The 17,931-nt window shown below is 38.8% G+C and overlaps 2 protein-coding genes across 2 annotated transcripts; one reads left to right on the plus strand and one right to left on the minus strand.

Annotated features, from left to right (window-relative positions):
• Positions 1 to 271: 271 nt before the first annotated feature.
• bphl (biphenyl hydrolase like) lies at positions 272 to 4,516 on the minus strand. Its single transcript, XM_044199509.1, has 7 exons — positions 4,239 to 4,516; positions 2,404 to 2,507; positions 2,108 to 2,274; positions 1,404 to 1,557; positions 1,146 to 1,277; positions 633 to 756; positions 272 to 544 (listed from the first exon to the last, which is right to left on the minus strand). Exons 1-7 carry the CDS (start codon positions 4,319 to 4,321, stop codon positions 454 to 456), a joined length of 855 nt encoding a protein of 284 aa, XP_044055444.1. The 5' UTR covers positions 4,322 to 4,516; the 3' UTR covers positions 272 to 453.
• A 2,544-nt stretch (positions 4,517 to 7,060) lies between these two features.
• On the plus strand, positions 7,061 to 17,510 carry LOC122877659 (dual specificity protein phosphatase 22-B-like). Its single transcript, XM_044199511.1, has 7 exons — positions 7,061 to 7,932; positions 8,067 to 8,100; positions 10,149 to 10,231; positions 12,774 to 12,823; positions 13,359 to 13,433; positions 14,050 to 14,221; positions 16,750 to 17,510. Exons 1-7 carry the CDS (start codon positions 7,912 to 7,914, stop codon positions 16,888 to 16,890), a joined length of 576 nt encoding a protein of 191 aa, XP_044055446.1. The 5' UTR covers positions 7,061 to 7,911; the 3' UTR covers positions 16,891 to 17,510.
• Positions 17,511 to 17,931: the final 421 nt, after the last annotated feature.

The raw sequence follows: 17,931 nt of genomic DNA on the forward strand, positions 1-17,931 counted from the left end.
GTCTTGTAATCACCAAGTTAGCAGCTAATGTTACTGCCTTTTCATTACTTTATTTTAACGTGCTTTGTGAGGCACAAAATTAAAAACTGGTTAATGTTACTGACATTTTACAATATCTAACTTCAGTTTAGTGATGGTCAATGTTACAGCTATTGATACCAAACTAAGCAGCTACAGACATTTTACTTTTTACAACTTCGCTGTAACCTGACAAAGTAAGCAGCTAATGTTACTGCTAATCATTACATAATATGGGAAATAAGTCACCCACTTGCTTCATAAAATATTTAATTATAGAAAAAAACAACATTGAAATTTTAAAGTACAATATACAATTTTTAACAATTGAAAACCAGGGTTGAAGTTAAATAATTGACTAAATTAAGTCTCTTAGTGTAAATATTTGCAATGAACTATTTGAACAGTCGTTATTTCACTGTGTTAATTAATCGCTCAGTCTTCCAGAAAGTCTTCCACCAGTTTGTTGAATTCATCAGCGTACCTCAGGTGGAGATTGTGTTTTCCCTCTGGCATCAGGTGTAATCTATATTTGGAACCAAAAAAAGGGGTATACACACACGTGTCTTTGTAATTTTGTTGTTGTTTAATTCTGTGTGTGTGTGTGGTCTTACCGCGATCCCTTGATGTGTTTGAGGAGGCACTGTGGGTGGAAGCTGGGCACCATGGGGTCTCTCTCTCCGTGAATGATGAGGGTTGGACAGCTGATTCGGGGCAGAAGCTCCATGCAGATACTCCCTGACCAGAGGACAGGAAGTTAACATTTTGGCTTTAGTCTTTTCAGCTGACATTTATTAGAACAGCGCAAAATTAAGGAGCATCTCAAATGTATTTCCCCATATGTTCCTTGTGTATTAAAGTAGTAGAGATCTTGTGGCAGAAAAATATTCCATCAGTCTTGTGTTTCTTACTACACATCCCCACATCCTCTATGTAAAACACTATAACCTCACTGTAATTATATATTATAAACACTTTACCAACATCATCAATCTAACAAATGCCTTTATAATTGCATTATGACTGCAAAACACTTCCCCTCCATTTCCTTATTTTGTTATTTGTTTCAGTTTTAGATTGCTCAACTTCACTTGTGTAATGAGTCTGTAACAACATGAATTCAGTACCTTCTGGTCTTTTTGCAAACTGTGTGACCCCATCCACCCAGGCCTCCCAGGTTTTAGCAAAGACTTCTGCTCCATACACCTCCTCCATGGGCTGCCTCATCCTCGCACTCCACTTGGAGACGTCACGCACCGCTATGTGTTCCCACAGAAACCCATGCACACAATACACAGATAAGAAAGATTACACCACACACAGTTCGCACAGTTTAGGACTTCACTGGCGGTTACCCAAGACAATGAAAAGCAGAGTAGGAGTACCATCGTAAAGGTCGAGGTCGTGCTGGGAAATAAAAGCATTGGATCCCCATACAACCATCTTGCTGATCAGGTCGGGGTTCTTCGCTGCTGCAATCAGAGCTGTGATTCCTCCGTCACTCCACCCCAGCAGAGAGAACTTGCCAAAGCCCAATGCCTGCCAATAAAATGAAAAAAAAAAAATACTATCACTAACAAAGTGTATATTGTTTGTATTATCAAATAAACGTACAGGGGTGAATTAGCTTCCATTCCTTTAGCAATCAGAATTAATCATCTGTGTCAGAAAAATTCTATAACATGCCACTCAGAGCAGTGTATAAATTACTGTAGACAGTCATATTTGATTTTAAATGCTGACGTTTTTCATCTGAAGATAGAGTGCAGATCAGAAGAAGTATTTTGAGGTATAACTTGTGGTTTAACATTTGAAGAGGAGTTGTGGAAAAGCAAAACACTGTGACTTGCGTCTATTAAGGATCATAAAGGATATTATAGTGTTTCCACTATTATTCTGAAACCACAGTTATACGCAGTTAAACATTTTACACAATTATAAGTTCCCACTTTTATTCTGAATGCCAGCATCTTGCTTCAAAGTTTGCCTTAACTAAGCATTTCAATCCATGCTCTCAGATTTACACACCCATGTTCCTTTTAGGGGGAACATAGTTATCACCCTTGGCTAATCAACAGACTGTTTAGACCTTCATCAGATCCACTGCATCCTTTGCATCCCTCTCAAAGAAGTCAGGGGGGAAGTCTCTGTTTGGGGGGCGGGATTGTCCATAACCACGCGGATCCCAGCCCACTACAGTGAAGCGTTCCTTATTCAGAGACTTCAGCTGAGGTCCAAAATCAGTCCGAGTGCTTCCTGTGGTCGAAGAGGCCAAAAAGGTTTTCACAAGCTCAACACATATAGGACATGAGACAGAGACACTGTATGTGCGTGTGAGAGAAGTCTCTTCTCTACCGTTAAGAAGACGTGTGTTGTTGTATTTACCCAGAGCGCCAGGAAGCAACAGCACAGCGTGTTTCCCTCGGCCTGTCTGCTCGTAGTACAGATCCACTCCATTAACATGCTGCCTGCCTGAGGCCACTGAAGAGCTGCAGGGAAGCAGACGGGTAGACTGTGGCAGTAATGGTCATAGTGATGGAAAATAATAGAATAGATCTCTCTATTGAACAACATTGGCTTTCATTTCACAGCCACAGTAAAACCAAATATGACTATCGTAGAAAAGGTTTCAGTCGTAGTCATCTGGACACTGTTTTCAGAATCAAGACGTTTCGGCTCCCATCCGGAAGTCATTCTCAATTGTGAAAAAATTGGACGGGAACTGGAAATTTAAGCTACTCTGTGTTACATAAGCCCCGCCCTCAGGAGGGAATCTGCCTGAGTATCTGTTAATAGCTAGTTTCACCTGAAACTGACCTAATAGTTTCAACTGAAACCTTCTCTACGATAGAACACTCCTGGACGAATGAGGGACTACACCGTCTTATTTTGACAAATATGACTAAACAATTTCTTATAACAATTACAACAATCATATAGTACATCTTTGAACTGTACAGACCATAATAACATGACAATACCGTATCTTTCTTGTGTTTCACTGATCTGAAGTAAGTTTAATCAATGAAGGTGATACATGCTCAACACCACAGTCCCCATAGCCCTCAATGTCAGCTTCTGTTTTAAACAAACATTCTTGTAATTTTGACTGAATCTTGATGGATGATATTGTACTCTAGTTCTCTGTAGCTTGTGCATTGTTACAGCTATTTCCTGGGTCCCCTGTAAGAGTAATGGTATTTTGTCATTTGTTTCTGTACTTGCAGCTTGTGGCAGTTTCAGTTTGCACCTCCAGGTCATTGTGATCTGCTGCTAAATATTACTCATGCTGTGAGGAGCGCCTCTGTACTTTAATACTGATACTTTAAGAAAACATGAAGCTGCACTGTCTGACAATGACTGCTTTGCAGACTGCTTTGATGGAGTGCCACCCAGTTACAAAAAAGTTACGCAGGAAAATGCTTCAGTTGAGAAGAAGTCTTGTGGACTTACACAGGTGTTCAAAAAGTCCTGAAGGATAAGATCCTGTAGGATTTTGGTGGTTTTGCAGGAAATTTTGATGTCTCCTACAGGAAAGTTCACTGTCTCTCATTTTCCCCAGATAGCAAAAGTTGTTAATTCAACACCGAGTTATGATCAAAAAGTTGTTATTTGGTTGAGGTGGGAAAAAAATCTATTTACATTTTTACAGCAGTCACAGTTTCAATGTTGAAAACATGGATTTATATACTTTAAATACAAAACCTGATCTATATGATATAAAATGTAGAATACTGACTATAACGATGAGGATTATTGTGATTACTTTGCAAAGAAATGTATTCTGTTATCTTGCAAGGAAAAAGCACCTCCAACATTTAAGCCTAAGCATGATCAAATGAACCATTGAAAAGCAAAGTTGTGGATATTTGTTTGAAGATGTTTGCCCCCCCTTTCCACTTCTGAGGACTTGTAGATGTACCCATTTGTAGAGGGGATGTTGGCATATGGTTTCTGTTTCAATGGTTTATCATCTTCATATGACTAATACTTCAATTTTATGGATGTTTTTAATGTTTTTTAAATTTCATTTTTATTATAGCATTTTACATTGTGCACTGCCTGGACATACTACGCCATCTAGTGGATTTAATTCAAGCAAGCCAAGCAGAGCAGGCATTTCCTGTTTTCTTACTGCAGCACACCGTGGTTAAAGTCCATATTTGAAGAAATGTGCATATGAACATTCAGATATCGCAGTTTACAGTGCAAACAGTTACCAGTGCGGCCGGATCGCTGTCATGGCTCTCTTAATGTCAGTTCTGCATTTAAAGAAACGTCCTCCGAGTACAAACAGCGCCATTCCTCAGACGGCCACCCAGACGACGCAGTTCTCCTCTGCAGGTTTTCGTCAGGTGGTTAAAGTTTAAACAGTCTCTTTGTGACTGGCGCTCATGTAATCCTGCGCTGCACGTTTTTTTTTTAGGGAATCCAGGAAGCTGCAGTCAGTCTGGCACTTTCATCATCGTCTTTATTGACACAAAAGTTAAAGCGAAAGTACGAAAACGAACCGAAAGTCAACATTCACTTGAAGGTTAGACCTATTATATGAAATACACTGGTAAAATGTTTCAGTAACACTATTTTACAGGTTCCTTGATTTACTAATAATTTCCGAGGAAGTTTCCCTGTATGTAATTTGGAAGAGGGAAATAGAGACAATGTGATACAGTTAATGTAGTCAGTTGTGTTTGTAGTTTATGTAAGCAGTTGCTTTCCAGAGGAATTTCCCTGTTGGTAAAGTTCCATATAAACCCGACTATTCCCCCAATATTCATTCATCATTCATTTAAATTGGACACTTCATATATTTTGAGTTCTTTGTTTGCATTTTCAGCTGACCTGCTGTGCACTGACCAGAAGAAGTGAAATTGATTTATTGGAAATGTACCAACAGGACAGAGCATCTTCCTTTCTATGAAAAATTAGGAAACAATGGGACCGGTAAAATAAAGTTTTACTTTAATGGGCTATGTATAAATATATTTGTTTGCCAAAATGTCATTCACAGACAAATAAATGTATGTTATTCTTTATATTGACATGACTTATGTTTGGGGTCAATTAGACACCAGAAAGTACAAACTCCCTTTTAGACCTCTTATGAGCAAACTATGATAAAACGCCAATAACAGAAATCCAAAAACTTATTTGGGATTTTGGAGGGGTAGTGCTGCATAAAAAGTACAGTCAACACCAATCAGAGATACTGTATAGAGCATGTAAAAATAATGTAATGCATAATTTTCTACACCGGACTTCTAAAACATGCCATCGGTTCAAAATCATGTTTATAAGAAATTCTCCTAAAGTTAGTAAAAGTCATGCAGTATCAAGCTGATAAAAGAATATAAAGTCCTCCACTTTGGTCCAGACTGAAACATCTTTCTATCTGCGAGCGGCTCAGTGATACTGTACATAGTTCTGAGCCAAATGCTAATGGAAGCATGTTAATATGTTGCATGTTGATCCTGATGGGATGACATGAATGTCTGTACCAGATTTCATGGCGATCCATTCAATTAGTTGTTGAAACATTTCACTAAAAACCCCAAATGTCAACCTCATGGTGGTGCTAGAGAAAAAGTCAGAGGATCACCAACGTCAGTAGGCTTCATCCTCTGGGGACCACGAATATCTATACAAAAATTCATAGCAATCCAATAGTTATTGAGATGTTCAGTCTGGATTCAGACACTGCCAAAACACCAAAGCTACTTTGGCTCCAGCTTCTTAAATGTGAGGATCTACTGCTTTTCTTTGTTTTATATCACTGTAAACTGAATATTTTTGGGTTTTGGTCTGTTGGTTGAACAAAACAAGCCATTCAAAGACGTTACCGTGGGCTCTGGGAAGTTGCAGTGGGCATTTGTCATTATTTTCTGGCGTTTACAGTGTGGTATTGTTTTGTTGTAGCAGACCTAGCACTTATGGATTATCTGCTAGGTGTAACAAACAATCTGGCATCAAACTTGAAAGTAACTCCTGAGTTAATGTCTCCTCTTTCGCTTTTTAAAGGCCGATTTAATCATCAATATCTCACATCCTTTAGTGTCTGTGCAACACAGCCCCCACCCCCTCCTCCCACACACGGACACACACCTACACACACAGTGATGCTCTGACAAAGGTGTTTTTGATACACCATCTATTCAAAAAGGCCTTTGTGTCTAATTGGTGACATGTCTGTTTATCAATGGGTTTGAGACCTAGTTCTTTGAGGCAGGCAGCTTTTGGTAAACGCCTCCACTCTCCTCTGCCTGTCAGAGCGTCTGAGCTGTGCCACACACTGAACCACACACAGGAACTAAAGGCAAGGTGACAAAGCTGGGCTAAAAATACCCCAATCACCTCAGAGCGTTGTGTTTAAGATGTAGCAGAATTTACTGGAAATGCAGTAGCTTCAAGTGAATGTCCACTGAGAATCAACACATCATTTAAAATAAACGGGGGGATTCTTACTTCTAAGACAAAATCAAGTTCATAAGCAGTTCTCGTAAAATTAGGAAAAGTCATGAAGTATCAAGCTGATGAAACAACGTTAAATGTGAGGATTTGCTGCTGTTCCGTTTTAGATAATAGTAAACTGAATATCTTTGACTTGAATTTGGTACAGACATGGTCCCCAGGGGATGAATTATACTGATTTTGGCGATCCCCTGACTTTTCCTTTAGCTCCAACAGCATGTTGAAATTTTTGTTTTGGAGTGAAATACCGTGGCAACTATCAGGTCGATTGCCATGAAATTTGGTACAGATATTCATGGTGAGCTTTAATTAATCTATAACATGGCACAGAAATAAAAATACCTCAATCGCCTCAAAGCAATGTGTCGAAGATGTAGCAGAGTTTACTGGAAATACAGTGACTGAAAGTCCACTGAGAATCGACACATAGGTTAAAGCCCCTGAAAACATGGTCTAAAATCTGAAGTATTTCACTATAAAATAAAATATTCAGCATTAAATGTGCAACAATCAAAGTTAAAGTTTGGAAAGAACATTGTTATTTATTATTATCGTAGTCTTGGAAAACCCAGCTAATCTGCTTCATCAGGATTGTGTGGGTACGGTTTGATCAGATTTGATTGATCCGGCACCATAAGCAAACATCCCCACAGCTGTTATCGTATTTTGATATTGAAATATTGAATTTCAAATATTGCTAAATCCTGATTGGTGCACAGATATGTGTGACACCACATTTTTTCCAACCTCTTCCCACCCACTTCAAACCAGCAAGAAGAGCACAGACGAAATGAAAAATACAGAAAATTAATTAATGGAAACTGTTTGAACTTTGGCAGAAAATATTGTTTTCATGTAGGACGCCATAATACTAAGAAGCTGATTGTTTTTCAGGGCCTTTAAGCTAAATGGGGAAATTCTTAATTCTAAGACAACTCCCCTGTCACGTATACCTTGAGATTATTATCTAAATTGAGATTTATTGCAAGTGGATTGCATGTATTTTGAGCCTCATTGAGAAGTTCTCCTTGTACGGTATAACACCTCAGCAGAGAGTGATAGCCAAGCGCGACCTACTGTTAGATCTGTTCTCCTCTGCCCTCAACCATCTTTGTCTGGCTGGTATGTGCCTGTCCACAGTCCCATGACCCACTCCTGGTCTAAATATAAATATCCAAGCAGGGTGTTCAACTGCTAAGGTCACATTACGTCATCCCAAGCAGCATACTCTCAATCAAAGTAGCACTCAGGGCACGAGCTTCAGATGTGTCACAGTCTTTATGGTAAAAAATGGTTTGAAAATGATGTGATGCAGTAACAGCTAGTGACTGATTGTCTTCCTGGGGAGAGGGCTCGAGTTAAAAAAACCTGCTGAAAAAAATCCAAATTGTGTCCTAAATTTGATGTGCTTCTCTTGTGGCTGACATGGGTAATGGAATAAACAGGGTACAGTATCAGAGCTCTGCACTTAAAATATTCAAAAACATACAAACCTTAATTACCTGTCATACTTGTACATCCTTGTTGTACTTTTGCAACCTCTGCATCCTTCTTTTGACTCAATTTCTATTCTCATTTAGGTCCTGCCTTATCTTTACCTCGGAAATATCAAAGGTAAGATATCCTGCCTCTTGTCATTTGAGTGAAGAATTGATTTAATTTCAGAATAATGTAATAGAGTATGTTTCAGTTCCTCATACGGAGGGGCATGTGGTGAGATGCTACACTGAGCTCAGTTTCTATAGAGTGGAGAGGTCACAGCAGATTGACTGAAGTAGCGTATTTTCATGTAAAAAACATTGTGTTTTTTGCTTCTATGCATGTGTGCGGGAGTTGGTGTGTAACTCTAAGTCAGCAGCTGGAGGAAGCCGCGTGAGGGTTGGTGTGGGAGGGGGTGTCCCGTGGCATGGGGGTGTCCCTGGTGTGGTGCGTGTATTCCACATCTTTCGAGCAGCAAATAGATACTCATTAGGTTGCTTTTTTGTTTTGGAAATCTGTCGACACATGAAATGTGTGACTACACAGGAAATGTCTTAAAAATATGGAGCACTTTTTGTAGACAAACTGTCAAGTAGGAAATATGACACATTTCATGTTAACCAGGCCTTTGAACTTTTATCCATTTTGCTTGGCAACATCTCAAACTTTTTATCTCAACAACAGATAAGTATGAGGAAGAGTAAAACTCTGTAAGACCTTCACAGTGTGAGCTGACCTGTCTTGCCCTACACAGGTGGAACAGTAACTACAGAAGCATGTGAAGTTAACAAAAAAAAAAGAGTTTAAGGTTTTCAGGCTGGCTGGCAAACTGAGTAATATCTTAATTAAAAAATAATAATAATGATAATAATGATACATTCTGCAGTATCTACCAATGAAATGTGTTTTCTCGGCTTTCTTGTACATTTTAACTAGTTTCCGAAAATAAACGAATAAAATGTATTAAACTAATTCACTATTTTATAGCTTTAAATGTGTGATTTAAAGGTAGCTTTTCCACACCAGATTCCATTTGCGTTAAAAGCTGAGATGACAGTTACTCTACTCTGCTAAGCTAGTTACGTTAGCTTTAGCAGGAGTTTAGCGTTAGTTGGGATTTTATTCTCAATTTGTTATGTGGAATGAAACGGACTTACGAAGACTTACGTCAGTTTATCAAAAAGGATATTTACAGATAACAGCTATGGAAATATCATTAAGTAAATCTAGTTTTAGCTCTCATCAGCTAACATAGCTTTCACTTGGTGTAGTTCTCTTTTGTTGGCTGTCTGTTTTTATCTTCTTTTTGTAGTTACTGCTAATTTTACATGCTGTTTTTCGCAGAAATTATACATTTCTATGGCATCATCATTTTTATATGGTAAATGCCAAAATGTAAGATTCAGGTAATAATTCAGTTTTGACCAAATAGGTAGTGACTGCGTTTTGGCTTCGTAGGGCAGTGTCACTGATCTGTTCTTAGCAGAAAGACACTTACTCTGTTACCAGCTGTAGTGTCGTATCAGCACCTCGACACCCCATAAAAATATTTATTCCATGACCAACACACTTGTTTTATTTTATGACCTTCAAGTCACTGACTTACAATGTAAGTCACATAATCAGATTGTGTTTTCCTCTCCAAGTATCTTAAGCAGTAGCCTACTCATATATATATATATTTATCTACTTTCCTATTTATATTGTAAGCAGTTTTTTTTGCAGTGTATCCAAACTATCATGATGTGTGAAACTGGGGTTAGTTTAATTGATTTGGCTGGCAGGGGGGTTCAATACAGACTCATCTTGGTCTTGTATAGGCAGCATCAGCATCCTGCAAACTTGCAAAGCATGAGAAAAAAGTGCTCAAGACACATCTGCCTAAGGTAGAAAACATTTGGCTTCCTTTTAAAGAACAAAATTTGATTAGAACAATTACTGTTTCTTGCTTTTGGCCCAAGCTGCTGGACTGTTTTAGAAACACTGGTTTTCCGGTTTTTCTTTCAGTTCAAAACAAGAGCAACACTTTTAAGCCATAAGGCCACATTTGCTTGGGAGACATTAGAGGAGGGGGGTTGTTGTTGGGTTGAAAATGCTTAATTTAGGTTGGACCTTACATGGGGTGATTTGTGATTGGATGAAAAGAATATTTAAGATTTTTTGATTTTTTTTGCGGTCCGCAGATGCACGAGATAAGGAGCTGCTGGCGCAGCACAACATCACCCACATCCTGTCCATCCATGACACAGCTGCACCCATCCTGGAGGTGAGCTGTCTTCTCTGTGTCTTATATGGGCCTGTGTGACCCTTTAACCCCAACATTAATCCAGCCATAAAGTACACAACCTCCCCTGAACTCACCACTGTTGTTTTTGCCCCTCAGTGTCCCTGCTGCTCAGTACTCGTTCTGAAAGTGTTAAATGTTGGCAGCAGACCTGAGATGCCACACTGCCTTTTTCTGACTTAATATCTTCATCAGGGCTGCAACTAACAAATATTTCCGTTATCGGTAAATCTGATTAATTTTCCAATTAACTGATTCATTGTTTAGTCTGAAAAACATCCATCACAATTTCCCAAAACCCAAGATGACTTCACACATTTGAGAAGCTGGAACCGGCAAATTTTCATTTTATGCTTGAAAACTAACATAAACAATTGATCTTTTATCAAAATTGTTAATTTACTATTGATTGACTAATTGATTAATCATCTATCATCGTTTCAGCTCTAATCTTCACTACACCCTCCGAGGTATCTCCAACAATCTGTTTATTATATGAGGTCATTGTAGTTTTGTTTTGAAAGGATACATGAGAAGAAAAAAGGGTGTAAAGCAATATCCTACACAAAAGTCCGATTTTCATCAAAGGCTGTTGAAGTAGACCACTTCAATTGGTGTGAAAGTCAGATGTTCTTATTTTCATTTTTTATCTTGCATCAGTCAAGACCAGGAATTCAGCAAGTTTCACCCAGTAAGCAGTTTTCTGACTGACTGTGATGTTTCAATATTGTGTGGGATCCCAGTGAATATCTGAACATTTGTATTTGTATGTTGTTTTGTCAGCAGTCTGTAATGCAGCTGTGATGCAGGTTCAAGCAATTATACTGGAAGATATTTTTCACACAAGATGCTTTCAGCTCAGCAGCTTGAAGTCCATAAAGTCTTGAAAGTGGAACTACATTAAAAAAAGTTTCTGGCTTTTCATGGCTGCATTTAGACGTGGCGATTTGTGTATGAAAGAGCGGGAAAGGTGATTTTCTTGTGTGTACGTGAGCAAGTGAGTGTGAGAAGGAAAGAAAGAGGTGATCTTACTGTGAGAACCTGGTAGGTTGAAAATAGAAATTTGCTCTCATTGGTTTCCATTTGGTAACAGATGTTAAGAATACACCTTCTGTCCAACTGCATAAGGTGTTATTAGAGAAATAAAGTTTAATTTAGCAGTTTTCATTGAGCTGAGACGTTATCCTTTCAGAATAATAATTAAAGATTCATTTGAATTTGATTGTCATTTTATTGGAGTGACATTCTCCTCTCTCCGTCTCCGTCTCCGAGTCAGTTTGACTTGTTTTTGAAAATCTTGATCTTCAGTGTCCGCTTTCACAACTTTCATCTTTTCTTGTTGAAAGCGAGCATGAAAAGTGCTCAGAGATTTCTGTACACTTTCTCCATCCACCATGTATGTTTCATGAAGACAAGAGAAACAGCAACTTGTATTACAGTATCACTACCCAAACTGGTCAACCACCAAAACTTTTTAAAGGTTTTGGGCTTGAAATTATGTCTGACTATCGGAACCCTTCATTAATCCCAGCTGCTGTACAAATCTTTGATCTTGATTATATGGATGACGCAACTTTTTGAGTTCTGTGCCATAATGATGACTCAGGTCTGTTTTACCAGTGCAGCCCAAATGGCCAGATGGGATGGTTTATTTGCATACCTAACAGTCAAACTGCTGACTGATTGATTTCTTGGAAGACAGCATGATGGTTCCTGAGAGAGGAAGGTAGAATTTGCAACTACCAAGTCTCTAAGGTCGGATGTGCTATTTACTGTACAGTGGGTGGCTCTAATTAACATACTGCAAAATAAAAATGACGAGGTCAGTAGAACACAATCTGAGCCTCAAATCGCCCTTTTGCAAGTAAAGAAAATGAACTACTGCACCCACAATTTGCATGCAGATTGTTTGGGAGTGTACTGTCTGTCTGACTCAGTGATTTGTAAAATCACTGAGTCATGGTCATGGAATGATGGTGCAAATTTAAAAGAGGACTTCTCAGAATTTCTTTGGTGACTTTTTTTCTGTCAAAAATGACAATTTACAAGTTACATGCTCCTTCAATATGTGCATCTCTGTAAGTGTTTAAGTGTGTGTGGTGCATGTCTGTGGTTGTCATATTCGAGCTAACCTGTCTGGAGCACTTCCAGAGCTCGCTGTGTCCCAGAGGGCTCAGGGGTTTTTGCAGCGGTGCAGTCATAACGGGACAAGGTAGTTTCTGTCCACTGCATGTACCATCAGCTGCCAGGTGCACAGTACAAAAAACACACAAATACACACACACACACACACACACACACACACACACACACAAAGGCGAACATCGTTATATCATGACCTGCCATACCAGCAGGGTCAGAGGGGCAAGGTTTCAGGGGCTGTCCCAAACACCGAAAAACAGGAAGTGTTAGACCCAGTGTTCAAACAGATGACCTGACAGGATTAAAACCCTTGTTACACTTTGTTAATTCCACATGTTTATCTGCAGAAAATGTCTAAACTACTCCCCCCTTCACCCTCCAGGACATGACGTACCTGTGTATATCTGCTGCTGACCACTCTAAGCAAAACCTGTGAGTACTTATATGATATATCCAGTATATGCAGTATGTATATGATGTCCACTATGTTTGAAGGCTCTTCAATATTGGATCTGATCTATCTACCATTTGCAAAAAAAATCAAAGAAAAAAAAGTCATTTTAATTTTCACAGTTTAACGATACCGAATGTCTTTATAAAATTGACTTTTCTTATGCACGTTTTATTTATGATAGTATTTTATACAACAGTATTCTCATTCAGAAAAAAACCCCACACATACTGTATACAGTCCCATTACTGAGTGAATAATGTAAAACCAAAAGTTTATGGCTTACATTACTGTCTTCTGGTTGGAGATCAGGTTTGGCAATCACTATTTGATGGAATAAACACTGCAGAATAATTCATGTATTAATTTGAATTAAGTAAACTTAATAAATACATTAAATAATTCATTCAAAGATGCTGAAGAAACGTGGTGGTTTATTTTTTTTTTTCAAGTCTGTATGATCAAGATGTTTAAGTGAATTTTAATTCATTGTGTTTAATGTGATACTTTTACCAGGACTCAGTACTTCAGAGACAGCATCATGTTTATCCACGAGTCCCGACTGAAAGGAGAGGGCTGCCTTGTCCACTGGTGAGTGACAATAAACCATAAAAATACCTTTGGTTGGTTTGTTCCTTATTTATTTATTAATGTACATAATCTTAAAATCACATGCTAAAACAATACTTCAGTTTGATTGATTGATGAAACAGGACTTACTTGAGTTAAATGGATTTTCATTCTTAGTTTTGAAAATAATATATTCCTTTTGTCTTGTTGTTAATTGTTGGTAATTTAAAAATCGATGACATTAAGTCATAATATACTGTACAACAGAGTAAATGGTATGAAACTGGTGTCATTTGCATATGAGGATGTTGAAAGGAAGAAGCAAATATTAGTTGATTTTTGTTTAGAATGATGAGTATTTGCCTCAAGGTGTCTACTGACTGGAAGTCCTTATATTTTATTAACCCAATTTTCATTTTCAACCACATCACTGTCACCAAACTGGACACAATTTTGGTTAATGCTTTCATTGTAAAATTCACCTTTCATTTTTTCTCATATCAAACATGCAAAATCGAGCATTTAACCACATCTTTAGGAAAAGAGGGGTTTCACTTCTTTGTACACTAAACAAGAGAATCTGAATATGTGATTATTACTACAGCTAGCATCATCCTGTGATGCTCGGTGCTCTCAGTGTTGCAGGAGTGTCCCGCAGTGTGACTCTGGTGGTGGCTTACATCATGACGGTGACGGGCCGCGGCTGGGTGGAGACTCTGGCAGCGGTGAGGGCGGCTCGGCCGTGTGCAGGGCCGAACCTGGGCTTCCTTCGGCAGCTGGAGGAGTTTGAAAACACGGAACTGACAGAAGTGAGTGACACCCCGCTGATCTCCCTTAAAGTTATGATCAACAGGATTTCATAGCTTTTCAGCAGTAGCCATTCAATTCACTTCTGTAATTGCCTCTCTATATATTAGTTTTCATTGTTACTGGCAGAGTCCGCCATTCCTACGTGGGATTCAAATTGAGTATCCATGCACAAGGGACTCAGGAAATGATGCAAAGACATATTGGACTTGACGCGGAAGTCTGTGCATGTGCAAGACAGCATCCGATTATGAGTTCAGTATTACCGTGTCGGATGACATTGTTGACCGTCTTCTTTATTAAAACAATGTGACGTGATGAATGCTCTTGGCCAAAGGTTTGCTTAGGTGCTCTGTAAACAGGTTTTGCTCTTCTTCTGTTGCATTTCTGCAAGTAGCTGCTTAAAGAGTAACTTAACACCAGGTCAAAAAGCCCCGTTCACTGCCCTCTCTGAACTGATGCACTGATTAGAATTAGGTGGTCAAAGGTCATGGTCACTGTGACCTCACAAAACATGTTTTTGGCCATAATTCAAGATTTGATGACCATATTTCACAGTTGGTTGGACGCTGAATAGGTGACATTTTTGACTAAAGGTTCATTGTGACCTCAAAATAGGTTTTGAGCGATAATTTAAGAATGAATTGGGCGTTGCCAGATTTCACACACATATTGACTGGGACGACCCAATGAGTAAATCTCAGTGCCTGATCCGTACCGACTGCCCGATCTGTTCTGCACATGCGCAAAAGTGGTCCTGTCAGTTAACGGAGGTTACCGCAAATGTGCCTGTTCAAAATTACTCGTGATGTGAATGACTGATCATAAAACAATCTTACTCACACTCAAGATAACAAAATGGTTTTTAATCATTGGAAATGTAATAGTTCGGTCCGTGTATCATCAGATAATCTGTACTTCGAAAAAAATTAAAAACGAAAACAACGTAATTCTGTTTTGTTTTAATTCTGTGTTCATCCAATACAGTTCATTCAATATATGAAAAATACATGTTCCAGATAGTATGTCATTATGAAAGTTGTTGTAAATATACATCAGAGTATATAATATAAAAAAATAAAAATTATTTTGAAATCACAGTGTAATCATCTGTTATATAGTTCTCTATCTCTATTTTTAACTTAGACTACTGTAATAATGCGCTGTTAATGAAGTAAAAAAACAAACAAGCTGGCTGTCTCTTTATACATCCACGGGCTGTCGTCAAGTAAAATGTTCACACATGCGTGGTACGGATCAGGCAGCCGTCACTCATTCTGAATTTTGAGCGTCATCGGAACCATGTGACTTCTAACAACATATTGGAGCGCGCCTAGCTAATCGTGATCCTGTGAGTGAGTTTCACCTGCAGCTCATAGAGAGGCCTCCCATCTAAAATTGCCAGGAGAAAACAAAAGCACCACATTTTGTGTAGCTATACTCTATAAGAATCCATCTTTACATAGTAACCAAGTACACGTGTACCTGTTCAGCCAATACATCTATGATAATCCTTCATTAATCAGTTGAACAATGTATATTCACTGGAATCATACATATGTATCACTATAGTGATAACTTCCATTTAGCAAAAAAATACACTTTATACCTTTTATTCAATTTCTTCCAAGTATTCAATACATATATGAGTCTGGACAGACATGGATGTAAACTGTAACTAGACCGGAGGCATACAACCGCCGGGCAGTAATTCTAGTTTTCTAGCATCACTGCTGGGCGTCTTTGGGTGTGGTCAGAAGTGTGCACTGTTGCACCTGTAGCCACAGCCAACAGTGATGTCACTGTGTACTGAGACACCCTGGAGTACACTTCCACATCACTGCAGCAAGGTGAGACGCTAAACCACTGGAGGTCACAAAAAAAACAAGATGTTCAGGGAGTGTTAAGTTGCTCTTTAAGGCGTGTGTACTGCCCCCAGTGGACGATAAACGCATCATTTTGAACGGAACATTAGTACCTATATAATTATAAATATAAGACCCTAAAAATCCAGAGTGTGACACGAATTTTGGAGCTGTTCTGAATGGCCACACTCAAAGGTGGAGAGGAAAGCTGGCTGTCACAGAGAGGGAGGAGACGTGACGGTCATTCAAATGAGGACAAAGGCACACACTTTCAGCCAGTATCTCCTCAAAGCCATTCGTGTTGCACTCGTTCACACACAAAGAAAAGTTACAAAGGTAGTTGTGTGAAGCATAAAGAAGTTTGAGAGAAAACCACTTCCGCACAACTGGTCAATCGCTGTATAAAGTGGCCATGCTTATCTGATTGTTGGTTTGAGAACATTTCAGACGCTGTTCGGCGATCTGACGAGCACGTCATTTGAAGCTTACTGACTCCATAAAACACACTTAGCACCAGCAACCACAGCTGTTGCCAAAACAACTAGAACTGAAATCCAACTTCAACTACCCTCAATTAGAAACACCCTCCATCCCTTTGATTCTGTCTCAGCTGTCATTTCTTCATCTGACTCACTTTTACTTTCCCCTCTGCTCTCCCCCTCCAGTATCGGGCCTGGTGGAAGGACCGATACGGGAAGAACTCGTTCAATGATGATGAGGAGATGGAAACCCTTTTAACTCGTAAACCTAACAGCAATGCCATAACAAGCAGCATAACTCCTGCGCTGGGCACAAGTGGCACCTGAAAAAACGTCCTTTTGTCATTCTCGTCTTGCCTGAACTCAAGCAGCCGAGGACTGTGGGCTTCTGCTCGGACCATTAAACTAACACTAAGACCAGACCAGCTGTTTGAAAAACTCCTGCCTTCATCAGCGATCCTGCAGAGAAAAGCTACCGCAGGAACACCATCTGTATTGATATATCGTGAATCACATTTGCTAGAATGGCTAAGTACTCATGTGATGGGGGGGATTTTTATGTCATTATCTCAGTCCTCCTTGTCATGTCATGTCCTCGCTTCTAACTGACAAAACAACATGCAAGGGCAGTCAAGCATGACATAAAGGAAATATGTACATACAGTCCACAGTGTGAACACACATTTAGCAGGGTGCACTCCCCCTGTCAGTTATGTTATGCTGTGTCTTCTACTTGAAATATGAGTATTACTTTCTATGGACAGTTCGGAAGCTGAAGAACACTGTATCTTCCAGTAAAACAGTATCAGAAGCAGTATTTATTTATTTACGCTGTTTTCTTCCTTAATTGATGTTTATTTTTGTTTGTATTGTAAAAAAGAAGGATTAACAGTAATTTACTGTTGTGTAAATTTGCATTTTATTTAATTAAATATCCATTAACCTGAGACTTAATTCATCAAGTGAGTATTTCTTTATCTATTTAGAGCAGCGGTTCCCATCCTGGGGCCCAAAAACATATTACTGCTACACACAATGTTAATATGTTTAGAGTTCCTTGTGAATTGCTGGATAATTTTAGGCATTTCAAGCCTTTTAGAAAATATTCAAACAAAACAAGGAAAAAAATCAGTCTTTGGTTGAACTGCTCACAGCGGGGCAGTGGTGGAGGAAGTATTTATCCTTTATATATATATATTATATATTATACTATTTATAGTATAGCATCCTTCCTCAAGTAAAAGTAGCATTACCAGAATGTAAAAATACTCAATTACAAGTAAACGTCCAGCATTTAAAATCCTGATGCATTAATGTGGAAGCAGAATATTAATGTTGATGTTGGTTTTAGCTGCCGTTATATTTGAG

Source organism: Siniperca chuatsi, linkage group LG6 (assembly GCF_020085105.1).
Source record: "Siniperca chuatsi isolate FFG_IHB_CAS linkage group LG6, ASM2008510v1, whole genome shotgun sequence".
Taxonomy (NCBI): Eukaryota; Metazoa; Chordata; class Actinopteri; order Centrarchiformes; family Sinipercidae; genus Siniperca; species Siniperca chuatsi.